Consider the following 27,733-nt stretch of genomic DNA (forward strand, 5'->3'; position numbering starts at 1 on the left):
TCAGTCTGTACTTTCTACTTTCTAAAATTATCAGTTTCTATTGTCTTGAGACCTGTGATTTGCTGCATGGATTAGTTTGTGATTAAATTCATTTCTATCAATTTTGACTTTGACCGACTAGGCTGTGACTCTGCCTTGAATCTCTTGTATTGTCCTGAGGCCTGTGATTTGCTTCTTGGATCAGTTTATGATTAAATGAACTTCTAAGAATTTCAACCAACTAGGCTGAGACTCTGTCTTGAATATATTGTGTTGTCCTGAGGCCTGTGATTTGCATCTTGGATCAGTTTGTGAGTAAATTAACTTCTATCAATTTTGACTTTGACTGACTAGGCTCTGAATCAGCCTATATTGGCCTGAGGCCTGCGAGTTGCTGTTTGGAGAAGTGTATTGGTATTATATTATATTTTCTACTAGGCTTTTTATTTTAAGCGATTAGTTCTTGCTTATTGAAAACATTCTATAGGGTTGTGTAGTTTATTCTTTCTGTCAATGCTGTGCCACTATGTTTAGCCAGCCAGTTCGCTGCAGCTTTTGGCAAATTTTGGCGAAAAAAATATTGTGAGCTGTGAGGTGGTCAAATTGACTGGAAATATGTTATTGATGTTAATAATAAGGTAGGAACAAAACAGGTCCACATGACATGATTTTAGATGTTTTTATTATTTTTTTAAGAAATCTAGGGCCTGATTTAGTAAGGACCTCTATTGTGATTACGCACGGTCTCACTGCGAAGATATGCTAATGATTGCAATTGTAATGCCATACGCAGCCTAATATAAGGATGCCCCACTTACCTTATACACATCCGTAATGTTTAGTAAAGCTGCAAAATTATCTGTAACATTGAGTACAATCAGAGCCTCATGCACAGTTGCAAAAGGTCTGACCTTACTCAGAAATTGCTAACTTCACCGCATGCAGTCGAAAGCCCATGCTGCATATGGCATTGCAGTAGCTAATTTATGCACACTCCTGCAATCACGTTGAAAAGCACTGGCATGCCTGCATTTCGACAACCACCCCTCCATCACCACCCCAAAATGGTACTTCCTGTCAATCACTCTGCGATGGGTCTGCATATTCACTGTGATCACAATTGCAGTGGAGTCTCATACGCATGTGCAGAACACAGCAATCGGCCAATTGCATGCGTATTCGCAGTTGTGATCGATAGTGAATCAGGCCCCTAGATCCAAAATCAAAACAACTTGAGAGTCATTTTGCCAAAACAAAATCACGATGATTTAGAACCGAAATCAAAACATGGGGGTCTGCGCACATCTCTATTTTAAGCTAGTCAGTTGCATCTATTGTACTCCACAACTCTTCTTTGTGGGGGTTGAGGAAGCCTGCCAGGAGAATGCATAGCAAAATGCTCTTTCCCAGGGCATATTTTATTTAATTAATACTCTTGTGTCATGTGCACAAAAGTCCATTCTCACTTCAGTTTTTAATGATGTCATCACAATTACGCTTCTTTTGACTTAACACTTTAGTGGTCTGTGGGCCTGATTTATCAGCGTGCACAATTGCGTTTGCACTGCGAAATATGCTAATGCCTGCCACAGCTCGGCCAGCATAAAGACGCCCACTGCTGCTTTCTCATATCCATCCAAACTCGCACTCCTGCATATACATCGGTATCATCGACGCACATCAGCCCTTCACGCAGCACTTATACCAGGTCTGACTAGCTGCAGAAACTGCATGTCTTGTTGCATAGAGTGAGTACACAAGCTGCGTATTTAATCGCAGTGGCTAATTTATTCACGCCCATGAAATGGTGTTCAAATGGACAGACACGCCTGCATTTTTCTGACCACTCCCCCGTCACCACCCCCAAACGCTCACGGTCTGTCACTCACTCTGGAAAGGATTCCTCTGTGTGTCCGTAATTACAGTGCGATCGCAGCATACGTGCAATGCACATACGCAATGACTAACAATCGCTCGATCTGCATATGTAATTGCAATTGCGCATGTTGCAGAATCAGGCCCTGTATTAGCGGAGGTGGCAACACCAGGGTTGAAACTCAATGCAACACTACCAGAGGGGAGCCTAGTAACACAATAACACTAACTGTACCTCTAAATGCTGCTTAATATTGGCAGGAGTTAGCGGGCATCAGCTGGGTGTAACACAGCCATGGCAGATTAGCCCACCCCCAGACTCCTGTAAACTTATTGACTAGTTGACACAGGAGTCTGGGGTAGGCGAGCATATTCCCCAGGGAGGCTGCTGATTGCTTTGTCCTGGTGGTGACTAATCCACTTCGGGCTGTGTTACACCCAGTTGATCCCAAGTGATATTACCATTCCCACCGACTCCCAGCAATATTATTGTGTTATCCGGCTCCCTTCTGGTAGTGTTGGTCTGTGCTGCAGCCCCAGCATTGCAACCACTGCTGGTTGGTCTGTATGTATTAGACAAATGGAGCAGTTCAGAGATACACAACATAATGCACTTCTATTGTCATATATTGGGCTGGATTAGTATGGTGAGATTAGGCTTATGTTCCTTGCTGCACATCTAAACACTGTTGGTAAAGTAAAATGTGTTTCTTTGTTTATTTTTAGCACAATATGGCTAAGAGAGTGGCTATAATTGGTGCTGGTTGCAGTGGACTGACAGCTATCAAATGTTGCCTAGAAGAAGGAATGGAACCAATATGTTTTGAGCAAAGCGATGACATTGGAGGACTGTGGAGATACACGGTAAGTATTTATGGTGAGAACATTCTCTATAATCATTGCTGTCTGAATTAATTAGACTTTGAGACAAAATCCAAAGCTCAGTTATCACAGTAAATGATTGCAGGCCTAAAGAGATGAATAAATAAAACCTATTTAGCAGGTGACCTTTGATTTGACAAATAAAACAAGTCATGTAATAAATAACTGAACGTACAAAGCAATAAATGTTGTTTTCAATATGCTAATTGCTTGAAGACATTTATCTCCATTTTTTTACCGTATTTGTGTGAAATTTAAAAGGTTTACCTAATACTGATTAGTTAATAAAATAATTTTTATAACCTTTTATGACATGAGCTTGCAAGTTAGAGCTGCACTTCCACTTCTATGGCAGAACATTTAACTTTGAAATGGCTGCAGAGAGAGTGGTTGTTTTGGAGGACCAATCAGAAGCTGAGATCTCCATGACTGAGTTTATGGAAGGTAATATTAAGTATAAGGGTATGAGGGGTTATTGTTTTAATGAGGTTAATTATGATGATGTTTTTTTAATGAGACTAACAGTATTGCATAGGTGGTAAATGTACATAAATGGAATTATTTGGTGTTGGGGCTAATAATGGGGAATATGAAGGTAATTATTGTAAAGAGGTTAATTATATTAATGACATTGAATAGGGTTGTTATGATGCTGCTGATAGTTAATAGTTTTTGAGGAAGTGTTCGTTATTGATGAGAGAATGATACCGTGAGGCAATAAAAAATGTCCTCTGCATTTTATGTTAATCACACTTCTCTTTAATATATGGCAGTCACTGTGATGTTCTTTCTATAACATGGTGGTCATTGATGCTCTCTGTATTATATGGCGGTCACAGATGCTCTCTGCAGGGGTGTAAATAGGTATTTGAAGGCCTCATAGCACAAGTTTGTTAGAGCCCCTATGTACCACCCAATGGTGAAAAATGTATATAACACATGTAACTTTGACAAGGAAGATGGGCCACCCTCAGCTCTGGGTCCTATAGCAGCTGCGCACCTTGCACCTATGGTAGTTACGCCCATGGCTCTCTATATTATATATTGGTAACTGATGTTCTCTGTATTACATTGCAAATCTCAATAGAATAATGCAAATAAGTTGCAGCACCTCACTAATAATAATAGTAGCGTAGCCCTGGGATGGATCCGAAGTACTCAACCAATCAGAAGTGGTTGCCGACTGTATTTGTTGTAATGCTGTGTATTATGTTCAAATTTGATATTAATTCTGCTATACACTGTTGTGGATGTAAGGAGTGTTGATTACTGACCTGATTGCTAAAAGGTCTGTGACACATTGGAAACTACAAGACAAATAAGTAGCATTGGAAAAGATGTTACCACCAAGTTCGGATTTTTCCTGCCAAATTCTGGGTCTCGGAAAGAGTCAAAACGTCATCTTTCATGGGCAAACATCATCTTTCATGGACTTTTGTTCATGAAAGGTGCTCTTTGTCAATGAAAGATGACATTTTGCCTCTTTCTGAGACCCGAAATTTGGCAGGAAAAATATGAAGTTGGCAGGAAAATCTGAACCAATCCGAGCCTGCACATCTCTAGAATAGACCCCTATGTAACCACAAATCATAACACTGTAGCCCTAATCAGCTACTCTGCAAGCATTTTATGAATGAGACCTAAAAGAATCAATTTGCCCCTCCTTATTTGGTCAATAAGACTGCAAATCAGCTATGCAGACCATATTTGCCTCTGGATTCCCTTTAAATACTTTCTGATTGGGTTCAATCTTTTTAATAAAGACTTGGTGAAATGCGTCTCAAGGGGATTAGAAAATACACTATATTGGCATGATACACTCTCTCGTTTCAACAAATTGTATACAGAATTACAGATATCAGTCAGCTTCATCTAAACTAGAATTAGCACATTTAAGGACAATCTTTAGTTTGTTTAAGACCAGTACATTTGCACTCAGCAAATAACTGCGTTGAAATGATGCAGATATCTTACTGTAGCTCATCAGTGGGATAAATGCCACTGAATGAGTGTGGAGTGGTTAATGTACATTGGTGAATAATGGGCTAATTTATTGGCAGGCAATAAACAAGAGTCCCTATATATTACACGTACAACTTTAACACAGCTGGTGTGTGATCTGAGTAACTAATAAATAGAACACTCTGGACCTACAAAACACAAATAAGCTTGCCTTTTAGCAAATATAAATACTTGTGATTAGAAAACTGAAGAACAATCTTCTCTACAGTGAAGTACAAATATTTGTTTCTTCTGCAAAGTGCTTGCAAAATTTGGTTAATTGATAACATCTAGTAATATCCTTAAGCTACATATAATTGAATTTGAAGTGTGAATAAAAATAAGGGCTCAAGAATTAAATGGCTGTGTTTTATTATTAGTAACATACTTACATAGAGCTAGCATATTCCATTGCACTTTACAATTGGGAACAAAATTGTAAGAAAACAAGACTGGATAATCTCAGACAGACAAAGAAATACTAAAGGACGGCCCTGATTGCAAGCTTACAATCTATAGGGAAATAGGCATTGATACAGATGGTGCTACATATTGCAGATTGGTCCAGCTGGATTGCAGAGGTTCTTGGTGGGCTGTATGATCCAATCACACAGGATTGTTGGCCTACAGTCGACATTATATGAAAGTGAAGAAAGATAAAATATGTAAAGTTATGTTTTGACTGTACAGAGGGATGAAATTGGGAAGGATAGCAATTGCATATGCATACGCAGAATGTGAACATCGGCCAGCAATGAGCGAATGCTTCTTAGCATCCGAGTCTGAATCACGTCCTAAGTTCCTACTGGCCTGAGTTTTAAGACCTGGCGGCATCCTAAGTACCGGCAAGTTTACCTTATTCTAAGGGAGCAACGGGTGTCTGTTATAGACAGAAGATCTCTGTAGCATGGTTCTAGGAGTCATATGCAAATACTGTGGTGTTTCATAACACATGTCATATGATGATGTGACATGTGATTCACAACCTGGGCTCCTGGCAAATCAGGTCCCTGGAAGAGGGGCCAAGCTGCTGCATAAGGTGACAATGAATATAGCCCTCAGCAGCTCACTGTTACCATACATTGCCAACTGCTACAACACTGCAACAAGCCCAGGCCTGGGGAGAAACAGTACCCACTGCCCCCCTATCAGTAACCCTGGTTGAGAGACACCATATTTTTATATAAGCTAAGAGATATATGTTGAAGAATAGAATTAGGTGCAGAGGGAAATAGCATGGAAAAAGGATAACCAAGGGCCACAAACCTTGTCAAAGGACTTGGAAGAATTTTTAAGATTGCTGGTCATAAATTCCATTCGGTGAACATGCCCTATCCTACTAAGAAAAGCATGAATATTGGGAGGAGAGGACTGTTTCCAGTCAGCTGCAAACTGACAGGTGGTTGCCAAAAGAATGTGTCTATTAAGTTTATTTTGGTGCTGGGTGGCTGTGGTAATGGCTAGGGATAAAAAGAAAAAAATAGGTTAAAATGGAATTATGAATTTAGGGTAAAATGGAATTGCGTGGTATTGAATCAACATCTTACACCACCCACGGCCATCACCTGGTACATTACATGCAAGTGACTCCCGTAGTTTACGGCTCCCGCTTTACAGTTTCCCGGCCGCTGACCAGCTTGCAGGGACACAGTTGCACCCTCCGGAGGGGGCTGACTGCTGGTGTTTCACATTGCAAGTGAGTTCCATATTAGCTGTCGTTCTTCAAGCAGCTCTAAGCTACTGACAAGGTACTTTTAGGAGAGGGGATGTCAGTCCCATTTTTGATAAACTCCTTGCACTGAGAGATATATATATACGGGACATTCTACTGAGAGTCGGTTATACCATCACCTGCTCGTATTGAATTAATACGAGACACTCACTATACAGTTTACCATAAAGTGGATCGTTGTCTTCCCTTCTCCCAGCAAACATATAGATCATTCATTCTCGTTGTGAACTATAGGTCTATGTAACCACGTCTATACATATCTCTTACACGAAGGAATGTTGTTACATATTCATTTGCAAGGATCTCCAGGGATAATATCACCTTCAATTTTTAGTGCATCTATTCAAGATACAAGTCCATTTCAGATTGTTTACACTTTTTTATCTAATTGTGTGTATTGTCCATTTATATTGTTTCTAGTTTTTGAGAGTGTGATCAACTCTATTGTATGTATTTATGTTTATGTTTTACTATCTACTCCTGTGAGTGTGGCTATTAGCCCCAATTATTAAATTGTCTTTTACACTATTGATGTGTTGATTACTGAGGTCCCAGCATAGGCTTTAGAGCGCAGTTCTTTTTTGCTATATTTACCCTGCAATTGAGTATAAGTACATGTAAGTTGAGTTTCTTAGTGAAATACCAAGTCTGTCATTCCCTCCCTGCAAGCTACCAGGACCACAGTACTCTTACGAGTAGAGATTAGACCACTGACATGGATAGATACCAGTTTCAGAGCCATGTTATTGGGGACAAATCTGCTTTTACATAAAATATGGTGAGCTTGCTGAAAATATAGAAAAGCTTAGTCCCTCCAAATACAAAGTAAGGAGCAAAAAGAGGGAGAGAGAGAAGGTAGCCACAAGAGAAAAGAGGAAGTGAAGGAGGAGAGGAAAGCGAAAACCCTTAATCATAGGAACACCTAGGAGGTTCAAAATTATGAAAAATAATTTGTGAAGTAATGCACCAAAAGTACATGGAGCATGGGGGGGGGATCATGAACATGGGGAGAACCCCCAGTGGGACCAGTGTCTGGCTGTAGAGGTCAAGTTGAACCACTTGGTCTCTCATTCGATAACAGTGGCTTGTCCTCTGGGGGGAAGAGGCATGAGCAGCAAGTCCCTCTAGTAGATAAGATGCTGTGGAGGAGATGGCAAAAGGCTACCAGGAGAGGAGCAGAGGACTCCAAAGCAGTGGCGGGCAGAGGGAGCTGAGGTGTCGACGATGGCAGGGAGACAGGAGACCACTACAAGGAGTTCCAGGAGGCAGTAGATATTATGGTAGGATAGGGAGACCCCAAGTTGTGGTATAAACCCTAGTGGGTGAGGGCAATTGGAAATTCTCACATAGAGCTCAGGGAAGACACGTCCGACACCATGGCTTATCTGGCCACTCCCCTTTGTGGTTGATTTTCAACTGGTATTTGTCATCATTATAGAACTGAATGGTTAAAACTGACCATTTTTTCCCTGTATCAAAAAAAAATATATACATAATATTTTAACCCCATGAGTACCTCCACTTGATAATGTTCTACTCCTAGACAGTGAAAATAGTCAATTGACATACGGTATCTCTTTTCTATTGATTTGTGAAATAAACTAAGGCTAATTAACTTCTGGTGCAGATACATTTTCTCAGATAAGTGTCTGTGGTGCTACAGCCAAGACCAACACTGCCAGTCCTTGGAGGAGAGGATGTCACCTCCACTTCCTACCTGCTAAGGTTAGCATCAGTTATGGGGGCACAAAAAGGTGTGAGGCCACGGCCTCTGACAGAAGGGGGCAATAGCACAGGAACTGAATAGGGTGAATAGGGTGCTCCAGGCCAGTCAGGCCTGTTTCAATTACATCAAACATTATCTTTCCACCTCTAACAATATCATGATTTTGATACCTCTTAAACCATGTACTGTAGTTTATAGTTAAAACTTGTATCAGAGTTTCATAACTGCGCCATTTCAGTTCAGGTTTTAAGGGTATCCATGCTTGAGTCCAGATGGTTAAATCAAATTGATTGAGGTACTAATTAAGTCACCTGTGTTCAAGAATGGATATACTTAAAACTTGTCAGAGGGCAGTGCCCTGTAATGGTATTAGGGAGTGGAGTTAGGGAACATCTGCATTAAATTGTTATACCTGTATACTGTTTACCAGTATACCTTAGGGCAGAGGTTATCAAACGTGGTCCTCAAGGCTCCCCAACAGTTCAGGTGTTAGAGATATCTATGGTTGAACACAGGTGGTTAAATCAAATTGACTGAGGTACTAATTAAGTCAATTGTGCTCACCTACGGATATCTCTAAAACCTGATCTTTTGGGGAGCCTTGAGGACTGCGTTTGGGAACCTCTGCCTTAGGGGGATTAAATACATTTAGTCATAGCAGAATATGTAACTTTATCATTTTAATTCTACTTTTAAATAATCCAGGTTTGCCTATCTGCAATACTGTTATTTCAGCCTCTATGTTTACCACGTGCTTGGCATCCTTAATCCTATGTTCTTATACTGTAAATGTTTCATATTTGCCCACTTCGGGATTTTGACCACAGTCAGTTTGTTCACATTATCACCAGTGATGGTTCTTGGATCATCTGCTAATCTGATAACCTCTTTGCATTCTCCTGGGTATTTTCTCTTGCCAATCAAGGTAATTCTCTTACTACATAATCCCTTTGTTTTTCTTTAACTGCTCAACAAGTTTGTTGCTGTAGAACTACAAATTTGTATCCACATTTCCTTGCTGTTTTATGGATCCTGACTCAGATCATCTCTGTGATAGTTGCCTGCCTTCCCTATGCTTGTTTTCTGGATTGCCTTTGGTAAGTAATTTTGCACTTCACTCATTAATAGTCAGCATCACCTATTGGGATTTCTTGTAGGTTCTGACTTGTGGTCTCCTTGCAGCAAAGTAAAAGTTCTCTTTCATCTTGTGAAGACTGAGGGGACCAATATAGTCTTATCATCTGTGCCACTGAAAGGAAGACACAGATGATCCACTCTCCCAAAACTGACCTTTACATATGTATCTTAAAAAGTTTCTAATTTTAAATGTGATAATGGTACATTACAGTACATATTATAATGGAGATCTAATTACAGGACATGGTGGAAGACAGGAGAGCAAGCTTATATAGATCTGTTGTAACCAACACTTCCAAGGAAATGATGTGTTATACGGATTATCCGATGCCACAAGATTTCCCAACATACCTGCACAATTCTAAGGTCCTGGACTACCTCAAACTTTATGCGGATCACTTTAGACTCCTGAAACACGTTCAGTTTAAGGTGAGGTTGCTAATGAGTTTTATTTTTTTTTCTAGATAACTAATCCTGTATTTACATATCAACAGTAAACTAATTATGAAATATAATGTTCATGGAAGCAACTACTAAGTATGTATATACTTTAAAGATGTAAGTACAACTTATTTTAAAGGATAAATCCACTCAAGTCTAAATATTTTGTTGAAGTACAAAGACCTAAAATAAAAAGCTAATGGTTACTTACCTGCTGTTTTTCATTTGTCAGATACATCGAAGCCACCTCTAATGGTCCATACACACGGGACGATCGTCAACGATAACGACATCGTTGAACGATCTCCCGGGTGTGCTGGTTGATCGATATCAATCATCCAGCACACCACCAACCCAACAACGATGGCCAACGACCCTGGATCAATTTTCATGGGTTCCTATAGTAACCTGGTCGTTATCGACCAGGTTGGCCTGCATGCATGGTCGATGGACGATATCTTTATCGTCCATACATGCCTGCACCGAAAAATGCACGTTATGAATGATAATGTTATGAACGATATCGTTCATATCGTGCATTTTAATCATACGCTCCATAAGTCAAACTATGGCCCTCTGCACTCTCCCCTCTTCCTTCAGCTCAGTTTGTTTGAAACAAACCAAACATTTGTTGATTTCTGACCCCATGAATTTCTTATTACCCTGAAAGGGAAGTATGGGTGAGGGACATTGGCAACTTCTCAGCTTGCTTTAACAGTGTCACGGTCCCTGGCAGACTCTCATGTACAGCAATCAGGATCAGCTGGTCGTGACGCCGGCGCGCCTCGGTCATTTACCAAAATACACAATTTTATTTCCACCACGAGCCCTTTGTGTTTCCCGAACAAATATTAATAAATCACCTTCACCTACATACAGGTATGTAGCATGGGCCTCACAGGCTCGCAAGTTCAATTAAGAATCAAGGAGAATATGCTAGATTAAATGTGTTTACTCAAATATTTTCAAGGCTTAGTTACAAAAAATAGTAATAGAAATGACATACAGATTATATATGCAAATAATTTCAGAACTCAAATAAAAGGGGGGAATCAGAGAATACAAGTAAGACATAAATCTCTGTATGCAGGAGCTCACAAGAAGTTAGTTTAAGGTACATCCCAACCAGAAGGCTGCTCTCCGCAAATGGACAACAATGGTAGAGAGAGTTGCACCTTTCTGGTTAACTCTCTCAGTGCCAAATATTAATAAATTCTGTGAACACACACATTCTTCTGTTAAAATGACACAGGACAGTTTTTCCACATTTTACTAAGCTGTTCAAACTGTCCCATAGCTGACTGCATAGGAGATAAGACACAGTTATAAACTTTCTTCAAATCTCACGAATGGATATCAATGGTTATCAACCCTATTTCTGTTGTGGCTGGCTTCAAAGAATTCATAGGTCGTCAACCTCAATTTACCCAATAGCCCCTTTGCAGCACAAACCTAGGTCAGCTATAGGGCATCAAATGCAGTTGCTTTATCATACAAAGTTCAGGAAATATAATTTCTGGTGATTATTTCTGGGGGATGCAGTCAGGATGCCGGCGCTATCCTTCCCGCCGAAATCCCTACACTTACAGCCCGACAGGGGGCTAAAGATAGGCGTCGAATTCCCAACGCCTATCGTTTGCCCCACTTCAAAATACTGACACCCAGCATACCGAACAAAGGTAAGCCAGGTGTCTTAGCATCTAGCCGTGGGGTGGGGGGGTTAGGTTTAGGGACCCTCGGGGGGATTTAGGGTTAGGTACTCCCATGGGAGGATTAGGGTAGGGAAAGGCCTCAGAGGTTAGGGTTAGGCACCACTAGGGGGGGTTAGGTCCCTCCTGGGAGGGTTAGGTTTAGGGTTTGGGTAAGGGAGGTTAGGTTTAAGCACTAATGGGTGGAGGTTAGGGTTAAGCACTAGTGGGGGGGAGGTTAGGGTTTGGCACCACTAAGGGAGGGTTAAGGTTAACGGGGGGGAGGGGGGGAGGGGTTAGGTTACTTACCAGCCCCAGTCGGGAATAAGGTCCGTCGGGGTTCCGCTGTCGGTGTTTGATCCGACTGCTATTCAGCCACTGGCATGAAATACTGATTCCATTTCTGGGCCTATTCACCACAAACATGTAGAACAGAGGTATGAGAATGGAGCAGTAGTACTTCTACTGCAATGGAGTAATTTTCAGGGCCGGATTAGCAATGAGGTGGGTGAATTTGCAGCTTCAGGCCCCAAATGAATATAAGCCTGGCTGACAACATTCACAGGCGCCAGTGCCGTCCTAGTAGGCCCTGTCAATAGGCCCGGCGACAGGGGGGGACTAAGGGGACACCCATACCGGGCCCCATGGATCAGAGGGGCCCTGATGAACAGGAACAGAATAAACGTCAGGCCCCGCTGCTGCCCCAGTCTTGTTGATGAGCCACTGCCCCCTGCTGTTGGTGTGATTACCGCAGCCGGTGCCTGGTGCTGACGATGGGAGGAGACCCCGTGAGCAGTGCTGTGAATAGCTGCCACTGCGATTGCCGGGACAGAGAGGGAAGAGCTATGCTTCCTACAGATGAAGGACGGTGACTCCTGTACCCTAGGGAGAAGCCCCGCTGACAGATGCGCTCATCATGAGGATGGACCCACTGAAAATACCCCTGGCACAGAGGACCCCGATGGTGCAGTCAGCATGTGGGAAGCCCCGCTGCTTGAGGACCCAAAGAGGACCTGCCGCTGGGAAGAGCTGCTACGCTGATACAGCAGTGCTGCCGAAGCCCCGCCCACTGACAATCTTTCCCCCTACCTTTCTCCTCCTGGGTCCCTCCTGCTTCCCTCCTGTTCCTTCCCACTAGAGACAACCTCGAACCCCCCCCTTGTGGCACTTCCACCCCCCCCACTCGCAGCACCTATGCCCCCCCTCGTGGCACCCCCGGCCTTCCCACTCGTGACACTCCCGAGCCCCCTCTGCTCACGGCACTCTCAACCCCCCCTCAGCCCCACACTCCTCCACCTCCTTAGTGGTCCATGTGAAGATTAAGCGACAAAACCAAGACCCAGCATGAGGGTAAGTGACTGTTTTATTGTCATTTTTAACATATATAGGTGTGTATGTATGTACGTATTTATATATATATATATATATATATATATGTATACATGTGTGTGTGTGTGTGTATGTATATATATATATATATATATATATATATATATGTACATTTCTCTATCTGCAATGTGTGTGTGTGGACCCGGCATGTGTGTTTGGAGAAGGGGTCAAGGTGCGGGTGGTTGGGGGGCCCAGAGGTAAAGGTGTACCGTGCCCCAAGATTCCTGTTGCCGGCCCTGCCTGCCAATACAAACCCTGCTGAGCTTCCCCCCTCCGCCTACCCAGTTGAACATCTTCATCCTCTCTGAGGGGTCTATGTACTAAGCCTTGGAGAGATATAAAGTGCCAACCAATCAGCTCCTAACTGTAATTTTTCAAACACAGCCTGTAAAGTGACAGAAGCTGATTGGTTGGCACTGAATCTCTCTCTAAGGCTTAGTACATAGACCCCTTAGACTCTCCATTCTCTCTGGTCGCAATGGCAATCTGAGGCCATGCCCATGGATGCTGCATTAGGATCGCAGATGCATGCTCAAGGTGTCAATTTCACTACAGACACCTCCTGCTGCATTTGTATTTTAGTTAGACAGTATTGTACAGCTGCTTCCCTGCAGCTGTGCAATGCTGTCCATCTCTGAATCAGGCCCTATATACAGCTGGAATGTATGAAAATATTGTACATGCAGGGACAATGGCTCCGGTCCCTGCGAAGTCTAAAAGTAAAGTGATCACTGATGTAATTTATTTACTTTTCTGGGGCTAGCAGTGCTATTGCATATGCTCAGTCTGCTGACCACGCATGTGCGAGCGGAGAGTGCCGCAGAGGGATCCTATGGATTCCACTCCTGGTAACTTCGGTGGAGTGTAGCTTATCGGCTACAATGGCACACATTTCAGTGTATGGTATATTTGGCAATTAAGCAGACTCCATAGAATATTATGGGGGCTGCTTTTGCGATTGAAACTGGGGGATAGATACATTCAGGGGATCCTTAATATTTGCAGATATGGGTACCCCACAAATATTCTTTGATGAATAGGTTCCTGAGTGAGTTCATTACCAAAGATTAGGTTATATTAAGTTTGTGTAAAACTGTCATAGCCTGGATAGATATTCCTATCTAAATTCATATATTGTACCTCTGTCTGGTTTCACTAGTAACACTTCACACAATATGCTGTATAATATGTGGGAATACATATGCAGTATGAATTAGAGCTGCCTCTGAGGATTTTGACAATGCCTTCTTACAAAGCAATGAAGTGTCTTCACTACTTTGCTTGCTGTAATTTAGTTAGCAATTGTCTCTGTGTGTGTGTACTGTATATAGGACCTCATGCAGAGTCGGTCGAAGCTCCCGCACGGTCATACGCTACCGATGTTCGCAATACTACGCATGCGTAAAGGTCGCAATGCGCGTGCGCAAACTAGCCGCTACGATCAGAAATTTCTCTCTCCTTGAACACAGCCAGGTCGGTAGTTTGAGTGAGAGATTGTGGGTGGTAACAGGGGAAGGTGCTTGAAAACGAGGGAGTGGAGATCCGAACGCAGGCGTGCATTAATTTTTTTGTCACGTTAACAAGGAATGTTTCTTTTTGTGCATTTGTAGCCTCTAACACAGTGTTTCCCAACCTCGGTCTTCAAGGCACACTGACAGTCCAGGTTTCTTAGGATATCCATGCTTGAGCACAGATGGTTAAATCAAAATAACTGAGGTACTAATTACGTCACCTGTGCTCAGGTATGGCTAGCCTTAAAACCAGGACTTTTAGTGTGTCTTGAGAACTGAGGTTTGGAAACACCTTTCTAACATTACACTGTTGATATTTGCAAAGTTGGGAAGGCGATTGAGGTGATTGAATGAAGGCATTAGCCACAGCCCATGACACAGATGCCCACAGCATTGGTCATGCCCCCCAGCTCATTAGTCACACCCCCATGGTGCTGGTCACACCCCCTGTGGCAGTACACAATAGGCCCTCCATATATTTTAGCTCCAGGCTCAGGTGGAACTTAATCTGTTGCTGAATTTATTTGCATATTGCTATTAGGGATTTTTGTCAATGGCTCAGTTATACATTCCATAAATGACTCACATGCTAGAGAACATCCCCAATCTGCCCAATCTGATGACAGACACGTTGAATCTGTCTGTCTAGTTTGGCTGGGATCAGTATGATTTAAAATCCCGACAAGGAAGCCCAGCAGTGAAGATGTCGACAGGTAAGTTTTTTTTCTATTTACTAACCTAACCACCCCCCCTAACCCTAACCCTCACATAGGGGTGCCTAACCCTAACCTCCCCCCCCCAAGTACCTAACCCTAACTCCCCGCTAAGTGCCTAAACCTATCCCCCCTTCCCTGCTGCCTAAACCTAAGTCTCCCGGGGGGATGTCTAACCTTAACCTCCCCCCAGGCATGCCTAACCCTAACCCCAGCCTTCCCCAAGCCTAACCTCCCGGGTGGTTGCGTAACCCTAAGTCCCACCCGGGAACCCCCCCCCCCTCCCGCGGCTGTCGGCGCCCGGCTTATCTTCAATAGGTCATTAGCCAGTTGCCGGAATTAGACAGTTGGGATGTCGACAGTCGACATTTAGACCATCGGCATCCCGACTGCATCCCGTTTGGCTCTGGCTACAGACTGGTCTGTGTCATTCTGTAAATAGTCAGTATATAAAGCACTGACTGACTTAAAAAGTTGTCATTTAAAAAACAGTCCCAGATGGCAGAGCTCCTGTAATGGATTTTCTTCCTAGTTATGATTATGCAGTATGAGTGAGGCTGTGTGGAGCATCAGCATAGATAAAAGGAAGGAGGATAAAACAATACAAATATTAAGCGGGGTATTCAATTACAGGAGAAAAGCCCGTTATCGGCGATAATTTATCGCCGATAATGTCATTTTCGCCTATTTCAATTATCCCCTTATTCAATTTCAAAGACTTTTCACCGGTGCGAAAAGTCTTTGTTAAAAAATGGGGATAACTTTTCTCCATGTAATACATGGCGAAAAAAGTGCAGAATTGGGGTTTAGGGGTGCAGGCTTAAAATAAATAGCCTGCAGCCCTGGGGGGGTCCCCTATAAGTAATCTGTGTCAAAAAATGTAAAGAAAATCATCAGGATACCCCAAGAAATGTATTTTAATTTTGGGGTCGAAAAAAAATATATTGGGGAACAAAGTTCAATAGCGATATTGATTCAGGGGGGTGTTCCCATGTATGCTGCAGGTGTTTCCTAGAATGCGGCTGGTAGCAGCAGGTGCATTATTTAAGAATTAAAAAAAATGGCTTTAGGGACTTAAAAATATGCTTACACCCATTTTCATGTCCCCTTAATTTGTTGGGCATAGTTTAAAAAAAAAAAAAAAAAAGATAAGTGATATTCTTCACCCCTTCTTCATAGACGCATTTATGCACCTGCAGCGGCTAGTAAACAACCCCAACCCGACTTACCTTCCACAGGCCAAAACGGGGGTACCCATAGTGATCCCCCATGTCAGGACATCTTTAGGGGGGTGCCAAGATGATTTCCCGAAAATTTACAGGACTTTTCCGATACTTAACTTTCCGCCGGGTCCCGTTTTTGCCGGATCCTAATTGAAATCCGGGATAAAGCGGGCATGCGCCCGATACTTTATCCCAGAAAAAGCAGCGATGATGGCGAAAATTCCGACCTCTGACTTTTCGTCTGTAATTGAATACCCCCCTACGTATACCATATGGACCAAACATAGTTGAATGGGGTGTAAATGCAGTATCAGAGGAAAAGGAGTGATAGTAAAAGGAATTAAAATAAAAGTAGAGCAGATAAAGTTAATATGACTTTTGTAAGGATTGCATGATATGTAAATCATGAGAATGCTTATACTTATATTTATACTTCCATGGTGGTTCATAACCTCGCTTGTATGTCAATTAACTGAATGTAATACATGCTTGCCTACTTTGAATTTCTCTCTTCTGAGAGGTCCTGGAGGGGAGGTAGAAGTGGAAAGTACTGTACCACTATTTGTGGTATCGGGCAGCAGGTGCTGTGGCCATGATGATACATTTCCTACCAATTGTGTCACTGAGCTCACTAACAGCCCACTTCACTGAATTCATGAGGCTGCTCTAGTCAAGGAGTCTCCCGGACATTCCAGGAGAACAGGAAAAAATTATGTGATACTTTACATTGATGATGTATGTAAAACTATTGCCTGACAATATCATGCATCATATACAGAGTTATATCTCTGCTGTTTCTGTTTTCTTTTAGACTGAGGTCTGCCATGTGACAAAGAGCTCAGATTTCTGCACTACAGGGCAATGGGAGGTACAGACAGAGATGAATGGTATTCAGAAGAAGGAGTGTTTTGATGCTGTTTTGGTCTGTAATGGTCATCATGTTGATCATTATTTGCCTCTAGAATCTTTCCCAGGTAATGAATAAATACAAATGGCATTATTAATTATTAATATTATTATTATTCAGAGATGTGGGGGTCCGGTTCTGACATCAACCGAATTTAGGAGTTGAACCAAGTCCAAGTTCGGAATCACTTTGGGGTACTGAGTCGAACAGAGTCCGGGGTCGGATCTTCCCATGGTTCGGAACTCGGATTTAGGAACCAAACTCGCGTTTTGGATTGCATGCTAACAGGTCAAAATTACGTAATTGTACCTTTTTTTTCATAATTTTTTTTAATTTAAAATACAGATCCAAATCTAAAACTAAAACACATGAGGTTGGTTTTGCAAAACTAAAACCAAAATCTAAACACGAAGATGAATCCGAATCCAAACCAAAAGATGGGGGTCTGTGCAAATCTCTATTATTATTATTATTATTATTATCTTTTATTTATGAGGCGTCACAAGTTGTCTGCAGCACCGTACAAGAGGTAACATAAAAACTAGGGATGAGCGGGTTCGGATTTCTGAAATCCGAACCCTCCCGAGCCCCTCTGATGTGTTGTGCAGTGTCCCATAAAGGCTGTAGTCCTAAAGGGGTGCTGTAGTGTTGTCCAGGAGGTGATCTGTCCATCAAACATTTATTTCTGTGTTTGCGAATTGTGTGCACTGTAGCTGCACGTTCATCAACAAAGGAGCAGCGCCAAGCGTGTGCCTGTGTCATAAGTACATGGCCGGCAGGCTCATATCTTAAAGGGTGGTGTAACCCCCAAAGTGCACTCCAAAAAAAAAAAAAAAAATTCTTCTTTTCTGTGTTGTGAATTGTGTGCGCTGTAGCCGCACATGCATCAACAAAGGAGCAGCGCCAAGTATGCGCCTATGTCATAAGTCTGTTAAAGGGTGGTGTAACCCCCAAAGTGCACTCCAAAAAAATTTTTAAATTCTTCTTTTCTGTGTTTGTGTGCACCTTAGCCACACGTATATATCAATATAACATAAATGGAGGACAAAACTTTGTCCGATAAAAATAAAATAGGGAAAGATCAAGAACCACTTCCTCCTAGTGCTGAAGCTGCTGCCACTAGTCATGACATAGACGATAAAATGCCATCAACGTCATCTGCCAAGGTCGATACCCAATGTCATAGTAGAGGGCATATAAAATCCCAAATGACAAAGTTCAGGAAAATGACCTTAAAAAAAACATTTAAATCATCTGAGGAGAAACGTAAACTTGCCAATATGCCATTTACGACACGGAGTGGCAAGGAACGGCTAAGGTCTTTCCCTATGTTCATGACTAGTGGTTCAGCTTCACATGACGATGTAAGCCCTCCTCCCGCTACAAAAATCAAATGAGTTAAGCTGGCAAAAGCACAGCGAAGAACTGTGCGTTCTAAGAAGATATCACAAATCCCCAAGGAGAGTCCAAGTGTGGTGTCGGTTGACCTTCCCACACTGGACGGGAAGAGGTGGCTCTTTCCACCATTTGCACACCCTCTGCAAGTGCTGGAAGGAGCACCCATAGTCCACTTGCTGATATGCAAATTGAAGATGTCACTGTTGAAGCACAACAGGATTAGGATACTGGTGTAGCTGGCACTGAGGAGGAAGTTGGCTAGGAGGATTCTGATGGTGATGTGGTTTGTGTAAATCAGGTTCCGGGAGAGACAGTTGTTGAAAAAGCCCATCACGGTCATGCCTGGGCAGAAGACCAAACATGCCACCTCTTTGGTCTGGCAATATTTCTATCCAAATCTGGACAACAACTGTCTTGTCATATGTACCATATGTAAAGGTGAAATAAGTAGGGGTAGGGACGTTAACCACCTAGGAACATCCTTCCTTATACATCACCAGCAGCGCGTTCATAAAAAGTTACTGTCAAGTTCAGAAACTTTGGCTAAGACCGTAAGCAGTCCAGGGACATCTAAATCCCTTTGTCCTGTTGCAAACCACACTGTCAACTCCCTCCTCGTCAATTTCCTCCTTAGTCAGGATCGGAAGTAGTCCTGCAGGCCATGTCACTGGCATGACTGACTCTCCTATCCGGGATTCCTCCGGGAGGATCCTGCATTGCTACGCCTACTGCTGCCGCTGCTACTGTTGCTGCTGGGAGTTGTTCATCATCCCAAAGAGGAAGTAGGAACACCAATACTTTTACTAAACAATTGACCCTCCAACAGTCCTTAGCGAGGAGGATGAAGTACGACAGCAGTCATCCTGAAGCAAAACGGATAACTGCGGCCTTGACTGCTATGTTGGTGTTAAACGTGCAACCGGTATCCGCCATTAGTGCAGTGGGATTTAGACAATTGATGGAGGTAGTGTGTCCCCGGTACCAAATCCCGTCTAGATTCCACTTCACTAGGCAGGCGATACCGAGACTTTACAGAGACGTCAGAAAAAGTATCCTCAGTGTCCTAAAAAATGCGGTTGTAGCCAATGTCCACTTAACCACGGACATGTGGACAAGTGGAACAGGGCAGACTAAGGACTATATGACTGTGACAGCCCACTGGGTAGATGTATCACCTTATACAGCAACAACAGCAGCGTCACCAGTAGCAGCAGCTCAAAAAATGCCAGCTCGTTCCAAGGCAGGCTACACTGTGTATCACCGGTTTCAGTAAGAGGCACACCGCCGACAATCTCTTACAGAAACTGAGGGAAATCATCGCTCAGTGGCTTACCCCACTTAGACTCTCCTGGGGATTTGTGATATCTGACAATGCCACCAATATTGTGCGGGCATTACATTTGGGCAAATTCCAGCATGTCCCATGTTTTGCTCACACACTAAATTTGATGGTGCAGAATTTTCTGAAAATGACAGGGGCGTGCAGGAGGCGCTTTGGGTGGCCCGAAAAATTTCTGGCCACTTTCGCCATTCAGCGACTGCGTGCTAAAGACTGGAGCGCCAGCAAACACTCTTGAACTTGCTCTGCCATCACCTGAAGCAAGAGGGTTGTGACGCAGTGGAACACAGCCCTCTATATGCTTAAGAGGATGGAGGAGCAGCAAAAGGCCATTCAAGCCTATAGATCCACCTATGACATAGGCAAAGGAGGGGGTATGCACCTGACTCAAAGGCAGTGGAGAATGATTTCCGTGTTGTGCAAGGTTCTCCAGCCCTTCGAACTTGCCACACGTGAAGTCAGTTCAGACGCTGACAGCTTGAGTCAGGTCACTCCCCTCATCAGGCTTTTGCAGAAGCAGCTGGAGAAAGTGAAGGAGGAGCTAAGATGGAGCGATTACGCTCAGAATGAGACTTGTGGATGAAGCCCTTCATTCGCTCTGCCAGGATTCCAGGGTGGTCAATCTGTTGAAATCAGACCACTACATTTTGGCCACCGTGCTCGAACCTAGGTTTAAAGCCTAAGTGGTGTCTCTCTTTCTGGCCGACACAAGCCTGCAGAGGTGCAAAGACCTGCTCGTGAAAACACTGTCAGGTGAAACGGAACGTGACACGTCAACAGCTCCTTCTTCATTTTCTCCCGCAACTGGGGCTGCCAGGAAACAACTTAGGTATACTAAGCAACCCACTGGCAGTGATGCAGGGCTGGCAGGACCATGTGTGGACATCTGGTCCGGACTTAAGGACCTGGCAACAATTTCTGACATGTCTACTGTCACTGCATATGATACTGTCACCATTGACAGAATGGTGGAGGATTACATCGGTGACAGCATCCAAGTAGGCATGTCAGACAGTCCGTACCTGTACTGGCAGGAAAAAGGCAATTTGGAGGCCCCTGTACAAACTGGCTCTATTTTACCTAAGTTGCCCCTCCTCCAGTGTGTACTCTGAAAGAGTGTTTAGTGCAGCCAGGAACCTTGTCAGCGAAAGGCGTAGGAGGTTGCTTCCATAAAATGTGAAGAAGATGTTTATCAAAATGAATTATCAACTCTTCCAGGGATGGTGGATTCCAGCGGGGACAATTGAATACTCTGTGAGGATGAGGATGTACACAACACTGAAGAGGGTGCAGAATCGGTCGATGAGGAGGATGAGGACGACAACTTGCCTCCGTAGAGCCAGTTTGTGCAGGGACAGATTAATTGCCAGCTGGTTTTGTGGGGGCCCAAATGAACCAATCATTTCAGTCACAGTCGTGTGGCAGACTCTGGTGCTGAAATGATTGGTTTGTTAAAGTGTGCATGTCATGTTTATACAACATAAGGGTGGGTCGGAGGGCCCAAGGACAATTCCATCTTGCACCTCTTTTTTTTCTTTGCACTATGTACTGTTTGGGGCCTAGTTTTTCAAACTGCCATCCTGTCTGCCACTGCAGTGTCACTCCTAGATGGGCCACGTGTTTGTGCCGCCCACTTGTGTCGCTTAGCATAGTCATCCAGCTACCTCGGTGCAACCTTTTAGCCTAAAAACAATATTGTGAGGTGTTCAGAATAGACTGGAAATGAGTGGAAATTAATGTTATTGAGGTTAATAATAGCATAGGAACAGAAAAACCCACAAATTCTGTGATTTTAGCTGTTTTTATGCTTTTTTCCCAAAAAATACAGATCCAAAACGCAAAACCCAGAACCCAAAACACGGAAAGGTGGTTTTGGCAAAACCAATCCAGATCCAAAACACGAAGAAAGATCCAGATCCAAAACCAAAACACAAAACACGAAAAGTAGCCGGTGCACACCCCTAATAAAAACACAACTGAATTACAGAGTCTAAGTATAATACACAACAATTAGTCATAGCGTATGTGCAAAGCAGAGATCACACCTCTATATCATGCATGGATCACACAGTTTAAGAGTACAGAGTCAAAAGCAGGATTTTTTAGGTTTCACTGGAGGGTACCGTATTTACCGCCTTGATAACATTTTTATATTCCAAGTAACTGCATTATAAAGAAAATATATCAAACAAATAATAGTCTGAATCTGGAAAAGTTTAAAAATGACCCTGTAAGGCTGCCACCCAACCGTCCCATGTTAGGGTGCAGGTAGGGAACTACCTCCGTTCATACTGTGGTTTGAAACAGGGTTGTATTTGGTTGACCCTTCCATCTCTCTCTAAGATGTCCCTGTTTATTCTTTGACCCTCTTGTGTCTTTAATAATTATTCTACTCGCTATATTCACATATAAGGGGATATTAACCATTGCCTATTACAATTTTATGGGATTGTTTCATGTATTTATTTTCTTTAGACACTTGTGTACATTACTCAATTTTTCATCTGACTTGCCTATTTTAACTAATGCTATATTGTATTGTTTATTGCTTTGGCTAACTTTAAGAATGTTGTTTTGCACCTCCTACTGAACTCCATGGTTTTATCCATTTATTGAATGTTGACACATGTAATTCTATGCCTTTTAGCACAATTATTGTCAGTTGCATGACTCCAATAAAGAAATAATCACTCTGCCAAGCAAATAAGAGCCAAGTTATTTGGCAGCAATGTTTTAAAAAAAGTATTTCTGGACCACATTACTAACTTTCCTTTTAAATAATTTCCCCAAAAGTGTACTTAGTATTATGTTACTTCTCTTACTCAAACAGTGAAAACTACAGTAAAATATTATGAATAAGGGATAAAATATTGTGCCCCTTTAGTACCTTGTATACTCCAAAGATAAGTGAAATACTGATATATGTTGTAGACAAAACACTATCAATTTATAAAGAGATTCACTTAAATGCCAAGGTCCTTTTTACGCACATTCCCTGTTATTACCCCCACATTAGAAATTGGGTAACATGCACATGTTTGTATTTCTGCAATCAGGAGAAATAGAAATACATTTCTAGACACATGGGTGTATTTCAGAGTTGTACATACAGTATTGCACAGCCACTTGGTGTAATACCATTCAAGTCATATGCTAAAGCAGCAGGAGGTGTCTGGTGTAAATAGACGGCTCCTGATTGCATCTCAGATCCGAGTACTGCGTCCTAAGACACAGCATCGGATCTTCTGCGAGACAATCGGCAATCTGAGTATTCCTGAGGTTGACAGATTGCCTCTAGCAGTTCCAATGCCAAGGCCAATAAGTCTGTGTCAGAAGAATCGCAGCCTGGCCTCGGCACTTCAGAAATTGGGTGCCATACGACCCCCATTTCTGGGAACGGAGACAACCCCCACCCACTTCACGCCTCCAAACCGCCGCATCCTGTCAATCAGGCTGTGGCTTGGGAGAATTGTAAGAGTTCTCGCAGAGGGAGACCAGCACAAGCACAGTACAGACCCTGCACGTGCGCAGGTCTCTCACGCAGTAGTACGCAAACACTGAATCACGCCCCATGTCCGCTGGTGCATTGATTTTCTAAGATTAAATAATAGAAAAATAATTTTATATTTGCTCTTATATTGGGCTTAACTGGGCAGTGACTATGCAAACACACAGAACTGTTCCATCTAGTGGGAGTATCTTGGGCATGTAAGCCAACTTCTGTAGCATGCGGACAGAGATGGGACAGCTGTTCTAGATGGATATTTTGTACCATGGGGGAGGTGCATGTCAAGATACTAATGGTGGTGGTTGCAGCTGCGGACAGAAGAACAGAGGGTGGGACAGCAGACACATGGTTGTTCAGCATGCATGGAAGGATTCTCTCATTAGCATAGGCTAATAAATAGGCTGCTGTGGCCATACAGAAGAGAGACTGCAGGTATGCCTAACTCTGAATCAGCCCCATAATGCACATAATTAAAAATTAATGTAAAAGAGAATTCAATTGATAAAAAATATATGAAGTCAGCTAATGGGCAACTTAGGTCAGCTAATGGTCAGCTAATGGTCAGCTAATGAGAATAAACTTTGTAAATGAACACCCATAGTGTACTTACCTGGAGACAACAAGCGGGTCCCTCCTCTGCGTTGATGGCGCTGCACATTGAAAGCAACTCTGGCACTGTAATAGAGGCTTAGCTCTTGTGCACATGAGCCATCTTTCCAAATATCACCGGAAAGATGGAGCCACGGATGGACACACAGAGGAAGAGGGACCTTGCATAAGATAAACTGTGAGGTTGTGCGCTTCTCAGAGGAGGGGGCCCATTGCCCCTTGGGCTTTAATATACCCCTGACACTGTACAATGATAAAGAGTCACGCATACTGTACTTCACAGTATCTAACATTGGGCTGGAAAACAGAGTCAGACATTTAAGAATACCAACGTCTTGCTGCAATGTCTAGTACAAACTATGCGGTCTATATACTAAATGTTATTTGTTACTGTTTGTCAACTGCTATACATTATTATTTCAGCCCTAAACCACAGGTTTTACTCTGCTACAGTATGGAGGCTTAAAACTCAAACAGCATCTGATTTGTGATGGTTTTCAAATCCTTAAACCATATGAGGTGTAGGCCAAACCATATGGTAAAACATCAGGTTCTAACACTTTAATTCTATATGTGTACGTTTTACTTCTTCACCTTTGTGTGATATAAAACAAAAATAGAAAAAAAACAGTAATTGTGTATTATCATTGATAACGTGTAACAAAAATCACCCTTGTGAACAATACAAAAAAGGGACAATTGTTTCTTTAAAATTTGCTTGTAGAAACAACCTGAAGATGTACAATTATGAGCCTAACCGATGAATCTCTGTCTTCATGTTATCTTTTTCAAAAAGCCAGATTTTTTAAAAAGATAATAAATCTAGAAATGCATCAAGGACCTTAGGGTGAGAATAATATTACATCCGAACTAGGAATATAGAATTTGGTGGTTTTGTCATTTTACTTTATTAATGCACATCTTAAGTTATTTTCTCTTGTAGGAGATCCAATTTTAAAGAAATCATTTGTGTGATGCGCTCATTGTATGCTTCATGTGTAAGTGCAATTTATTAAATATACAGTACTAGTATGCCTGTGGCGAACATTTAGTCAATTTGAGCCCACAACATACGTACGGAAAATGCTTCACTAGATAATGGCTAAATAATATGTTAATATGTTAAAATCGGGTAATAAAAGATGTGTGTGAAACATGACCGGCTAAGCCACGCCCTTTTATGGTTTTTGGGGATTTTTTTATTGTAACATTTCGCCAATTTGTACGTGCGATTAAATATTTAGCCATGGACTCTAAACCAAAATTGACCGTTTCCAGGGGGTATTGCAGGCTGAGTCCCTATAGGTGCAAATGATAATCCATTGTTACTCCCCCTCACCATCTCCCAGCCTCCCACCAATCATTGGCTGCCGGCAGCTCTCGTGGAAAGCAGAGAAAAGAGGAGTTGCTTTGAGGCGCAAACTCGGCGCTGATTGGCTGGGAGTTGCGAGCCTGGAATCGAAGTGTTGATATATTTGGCCATGGACTCTGGGCCATATTCAATTTGAGGAGAAAAGTAGTTATTGGCGATAATTTATCACAGATGACGTCATTTTCGCCTATTATCATTATCCCCATATTCAATTACATTGACTATTCGCCGGTGCGAAAAGTCAATGTAAAAAAACAGGGATAATTTTTCACCAGCCTTTAGCAGGCGAAAAAAAGTGCAGAATTGGGGTTTAGGGGTGCAGGCTTAAAAAAAATAGCCTGCAGCCCTGGGAATGGTCCTTAAAAATTATCTATCAAAAAAAGTTAAAAAACATAGGGACACCCCTAAAGAATTTGTTCAATTTTGGGGTAAAAAAAAATAAAATATGGGGAAAAAGTTTTAAACTATCAAAATTTATTCTTGAGGGGTTCCCAAGTATGCGGCAGGTGTTTTAAGAAATGCGGGTGGTAGTGGCAGGTGCATTTTTGAAGAATTTTAAAAATGCACCTTAGGGACTTAAAAATATGCTTGCACCCATTTTCATGTACCCCAAATTTGATGCAACTAGTTTTTTTTGTAAAAAAAAAAAAAACCTAAGTGCTCTTCATCACCCCTTCTTCCCTGTCGGAAAAAAAACACCTCCCGCGGCTATTTAAAAACCATACTTACCTTATGCAGGTCAAAACGGGGGTACCCATAGTGACCCCCCATGTCAGGACATCATTAGGGGGGTCCCTGGATGCTTTCCCAAAAATTCCCAATTTTTTTCCGATACTTACCTTTCTGCCGGGTCCCGTTTTCGCAGCTTTCAAATTGAATACGGGGATAAAGCGGGCGCGCGCCTGATACTTTATCCCCGTAAAACCTCCAATGTGGAGCGAAAAGTCCACCAAGCGGCGGTCACCCCTATCCCACTTCCCCCTGGTCACTGTGCCAGCTCTGTGTTTTGGTAGTTTTCTTGACATTTTCAGGTTAGCTATACCAAAGCATTTATTATGGTTTATGTCATTTTTTTTTCATCAAAATGTATACAGTTTTATTACAAATTCTGTAATTTATTGCTAATTAAAATCCATTGCAAAAGAATCACATTAATATCTTAATTAGTCTTTGAGATATGCAAATTCAAAGAGCGTTCCGGACAAAGGGACTAAGCACATTGGGTTTCATTCAGCCCCGGTTGCAAGCGCTCGCTCCGGAACTCACTACAAAAGGGGCAGCTGTCGATGGTGATCGACAGCTCACCCCATTTTGTAGGCGTTCTACACAAACGGAGGCGTTCCGGCCATTTTATGGGTGGCCGCACTGACATCTGCTGTGATGTCAGTAGGGAGCTTCCTGCTCGTTCAGAGCAGGGAGCTCCCTGGGGCTTGCGGTTGCCGAGACCCAACATTAGGGTCTCGTCGCAAGCCCCGATGGTCGCGATGGTCTTGACCATCGTGACCATCAACCTGGTCGGTCGCTAAACCAGTGGGTGGTAACCCACAGCTTAGCTAGCGACCAGGAGGCCGCACTTAAAAAATCAAGCGGCCGCCCTCATTCAGAGAGAGCGATCGCTTCTTGCGACCACCTCTGAATGAGGGCCTTTATGTATATAAGATAAAAATACTATCTTGCACTAGATTCTTTTTTCTTCTTACATGCATATTATCAGTATGGAATAACCTTACATGGAGACAGAGATTCATCAGATAAGCTCATAAATGTACAGTACATCCTCAAGTAAGAGTATTTATTCTACATAAGGAAACTTGTGGTGTGGGGGATTTTCTATAAACAAATTTTGAAGACACAATTGTCACTTTTTTTGTATTGTTCACTAGGGTGATTTTTCTGTTACATGTTATTAATGGTAATTCACTATTGCAGTTTTTTACTTTAGTTTTAGTGTAATATCACATAGCACTGAAGAAGTAAAACATACACATGTGGAAGTGCAGTGGCGGGCTGGCCCGGGGGGCAGGGTGCCATATGCCCCCCGGGCCGGTAGACTTTTGCCTCAGTGAGGGCCGGTATCATATGACTGACGGCCGGGTGACAGGCAGAAAGTGCTCTCAGTCGCTCCGACTATAGCAGCATCAGCGCGGCTGGGCAGCATTCTCTGCCTGTTACCGGGCTGTCTGTCACCCTATGTAGCTTGTGGCTGCACACTGAGCAGCACTCCCTCTGAGGCCGCTCCGCTGCAGGGGCTGTGCACCAACCTCTTTGTGTCCTCTGTCCCTTCCCTCGGGCTCCTTCCTCTC

General features: G+C 42.7%; 1 protein-coding gene across 1 annotated transcript in view; it reads left to right on the top strand.

Moving 5' to 3' along the window:
* The first annotated feature begins 9,587 nt into the window (after positions 1 to 9,587).
* Positions 9,588 to 27,733, top strand: part of LOC148540773 (dimethylaniline monooxygenase [N-oxide-forming] 2-like) — a 53,474-nt gene continuing 35,328 nt past the window's right edge. Inside the window, exons 1-2 of the mRNA XM_088481709.1 lie at positions 9,588 to 9,761; positions 17,109 to 17,271. Coding sequence (XP_088337835.1) covers positions 9,636 to 9,761; positions 17,109 to 17,271 — 289 coding nt within the window. The 5' untranslated portion in view covers positions 9,588 to 9,635. The remainder of the gene's footprint in view (positions 9,762 to 17,108; positions 17,272 to 27,733) is intronic.

This window comes from Taudactylus pleione, unplaced genomic scaffold (genome assembly GCF_031769625.1).
Source record: "Taudactylus pleione unplaced genomic scaffold, aTauple2 ptg000017l, whole genome shotgun sequence".
In the NCBI taxonomy this organism is placed as follows: Eukaryota; Metazoa; Chordata; class Amphibia; order Anura; family Myobatrachidae; genus Taudactylus; species Taudactylus pleione.